At 40.0% G+C, this 3,697-nt stretch overlaps 1 protein-coding gene across 1 annotated transcript; it reads right to left on the minus strand.

The window, feature by feature from the left end:
• Positions 1-1,774: 1,774 nt before the first annotated feature.
• On the minus strand, positions 1,775-2,734 carry LOC106974779 (olfactory receptor 2T6). The gene has a single exon (XM_015072074.1). It carries the CDS (start codon positions 2,732-2,734, stop codon positions 1,775-1,777), a length of 960 nt encoding a protein of 319 aa, XP_014927560.1.
• Positions 2,735-3,697: the final 963 nt, after the last annotated feature.

Here is a 3,697-nt window from a genome sequence, read left to right on the forward strand (position 1 = left end):
AATTAATTACCATTTAACAAATATAACATCATAGAATTGACCTACAGAGGATTAGTCTGCATTTTTGCAATAATACATGATTCATTTTCTCCAGCTCTAAATTTACATAAAGGAAGAATATTTTCAGTTGTTAATCAAAGAAAGATGTCTGGGTTTTCTAAATACTGATTTGTGTGTACTTAAGTATTCCCTTTGAAGTGTTCTGACACTTCAGTCTCTTTCAAATGTATACACCTCTAACCCTTTCATAAACCCCATCAATATGCCTTTAAACAATGTAATAAACATCACTAGTTTTTATGAGAACACTGACAGTGATCAGACTATGTAATATTAACCAGACATTTGGGAGCATTTATATAAATTAATTACAATCAGAGGAGTGGTGTGAGATAAGAATTGGAGTTGTATAGTTTGTTGTCACCTTGGTTTCCATACAACACCCAGTGCTCATCCCAACAAGTGCCCTCCTCCCCGCCCACCACCCACTTTCCCCTCTTCTCCAACCCCCCATCTACCCTCAGTTTGTTCTCAGTCCTTAAGAGTCTCTTATGGTTTGCCCCCCTCTCTCTCTGTAACTTTTTTCCCCTTCCCCTCCTCCATGGTCTTCTGTTAAGTTTCTCAAGATCCACATATGAGTGAAAACGTATGATGTCTGTTTTTCTCTGCCTGGCTTATTTCATTTAGCATAATACCCTCCAGTTCCATTCACATTGCTACAAATAGCCAGATTTCATTCTTTCTCATTTCCAGGTAGTTTTCCATTGTATATATAAGCCACATCTTCTTTATCCATTCATCAGTTGATGGACACTTAGGCTCTTTCCATAATTTGGCTATTGTTGAAAGTGCTGCTATAAACATTGGGGTACATGTGCCCCTATTCATCAGCACACATATTTATTTTTATCAATGATCAAAGCAATAGAAAAGTAAAACAACAATTAAAAAAAAAAAAAAGAACTGGAATCGTAACCAGCATAGAGGGTTGCTCCAGGTGGTATGTAAAGTTTTTTCTATAAGATGTTTTTCAGAAGCCCAACTCAGAAGACCCACATGAAAAGGCAAAGCACCAAGACCTTTAGAAGAGGACATGATATGTGCAGACATGGGATTTAACACAGAACCATTTTGAGCCAGATCAGAGCTGAAGCATGTGCAGAATTCCCCTGAACTTCTCTACCTTTAACTTTAGAGGATTACAACACTAAAATCTGCTCTGGAGGCAGATCCTAGGCAATTTTTTGAACTTGAGACATATGCACTATCTTGTAAATGTGCTAAGTATGCACAGTAAACTTGGAATGCCTAAGTAATAGAATATGTATAAGTTTCCTAGTGTATATGCAAGCTTCTGGCCTCTGCCCCATCTGTATACTAAATGAAAGCTAATTGCACTATCCCCAAAGAGATACAATGCTTTAGGAAATATCCCCAGTATTCTCCTTAGTTACTGCAAGGAAATAAATGCTTCCATACCAGACTGACTGTATGCCTTGTATGTGCTACTGGCTTGCATTCACCAAGCGAAGGGACCCATTGCGTCCAGTAACAGAATGGGAGGACATGGAAAAATAATAAACACCAGTGGTATTTAGGCACTCTAGCATTATTCATGTTACAAGGTTTCACATTTTTGACAAAATTAGTGCTGATGCACTTTTCAGCATAACTGGCATTGGCAGTTGCTGAATACATTAGTAATATTACCTATGGTATAACCCCAAGTAACAGCACCCATGCACCCCTGAGCAGATGTGGATGATTTAGACTGTCAGAATCCTTCCCGTGTCACACCATGAACCCCTTGACATCTTGCCAAGACCCTTTTAAAGGCCCCGGTTACATCTGTGTTTCTCAAGCTGTAAATGAGAGGATTTAACAAAGGAGTGAGAATGGTGTAAAAGGTGGAGAAGACCTTGTCTTTGATCGGTGTGTGGTAGGATTGGGGAACCATATATGTGTACAGGGCGGCCCCATAAAACAAGGTCACCACCATTATGTGTGATGAGCAGGTGGCAAAAGCCTTCTTCTTCCCTTCTGCTGACTTCATCTGGTGCACTGTGATGAGAATTCGGGCATAAGAAGCAATTATCACAGAGAAGGGGATCAGCAGCATCATGACACAGCAAACATACATTACCATTTCATAGGCAGCTTTGTCACCACAGGCCAGCCTCAGCATGGTAGGTGCTTCACAGAAGAAGTGATTGATCTTGCGGGAACTGCAGAACGGGAGACTCATGGTGATCGGAGTGAGGAGGAAGCTGTCCAAAGCACCACCAAACCAAGAGCTGGCCAAGATCATCCAACAGACCTGGTGGCTCATAAGAACAGGATAGCGAAGCGGGTTGCAGATGGCCACATAGCGGTCATAAGCCATGAGTCCTAGCAGGAAAAATTCAGCCCCCACAAAGCCCATGTAGAGAAAGTGCTGGGCTGTACAGGCAACAAAGGAGATAGTCCCCTTACCCACAAGATAATTGACCAGCATCTTGGGCACAATGGTAGAGATGTACATCATGTCAATGAAGGAGAGGTGGCTGAGCAGGAAGTACATGGGGGTATGGAGGTAAGGGTCTATATGGATCAGGAAGATCATGACCCCATTAACTATCATGGTCATGAAGAATACAACACAAATTATGCTGAAAAGGAAGCCTGAGGTTGCACCATGAGTGAAGAGCCCTATGAGGGTGAAGTCACTGGAACAGGTTTTATTGTCTCCAACCATGGTGTTAAGTTGGACCTAGAGTGATAAGGAAATAAGTGGGGGGTTAAAGAAAATTCCAGTAGATAATATGAATCATTTAATATGTAAGTATAAGCATTAGTAAATTAAAATTACTTGTATAATATTAAACATTTTGTTCATGTGTATATGTTGTGGGGTGGATTTGCAGGTTCTTTCTTGGATATTTCTTCTTGTTGAGGAAAAATTTTGAAGCTGAGTCTCCATGGCATGAAGACGAATGGATATTTGGCAATTGATCAGTTTAAGGGAGTGTAGTTATTATTGAAGAATGTGTGGACCCCACAGATGCTTCACCTAGAGTTGGCTTCATGTTTATTTAAAACACGGATAGGGCTGTACAACAATTGATTGAGTTAATTCAAATAACCAAATAATTTAGGAAGATGTTTTATTGAATTGGGAAGTTTATGGCAACTATGAAACTGACCTGCCTCATCTAGACATAACCATTAAGTTGTAGATATGGCTGAAAATTATGCAATATAGTAAATTGGATCACTGCATTGTCCATCTGATCATTATTCAACCTTATTTTTTTCTTCACTCATTTGTTGAATTAGTAAATTGTACACCTGAAACTACTATTATACTGTATGTTAACTAACTGGAATTTAAATAAAAACAAACCAACAAAAAGATAAAGTGATTCTATTATATAATAAAACACACTAAATAAAATTACAGGCATTGTTCATTAAAATATCAGAGAACCTGGGGCGCCTGGGTGGCTCAGTCAGTTGAGTGTCTGATTTTGGCTCAGGTCATGATCTCATGATCAGTGAGCTGGAGCCCTGCACTGGGCTCTGTGCTGACAGCTCGGAGCCTGGAGCCTGCTTCAGATTCTGTCTCCCTCTCTCTCTCTCTGCCCCTCCCCCACTCATGCTCTGTTCTCTGTCAGAAATGAATAAACGTTATTTTTTTTAATATCAGAGAACCTGAAAA

Source organism: Acinonyx jubatus, chromosome A1, assembly GCF_027475565.1.
Source record: "Acinonyx jubatus isolate Ajub_Pintada_27869175 chromosome A1, VMU_Ajub_asm_v1.0, whole genome shotgun sequence".
Classification (NCBI taxonomy): domain Eukaryota; kingdom Metazoa; phylum Chordata; class Mammalia; order Carnivora; family Felidae; genus Acinonyx; species Acinonyx jubatus.

Coding starts and splice junctions, on each gene's coding strand:
- LOC106974779 (XM_015072074.1), bottom strand. CDS start 2,734: ATGGTTGGAGACAATAAAACCTGTTCCAGTGACTTCACCCTCATAGGG.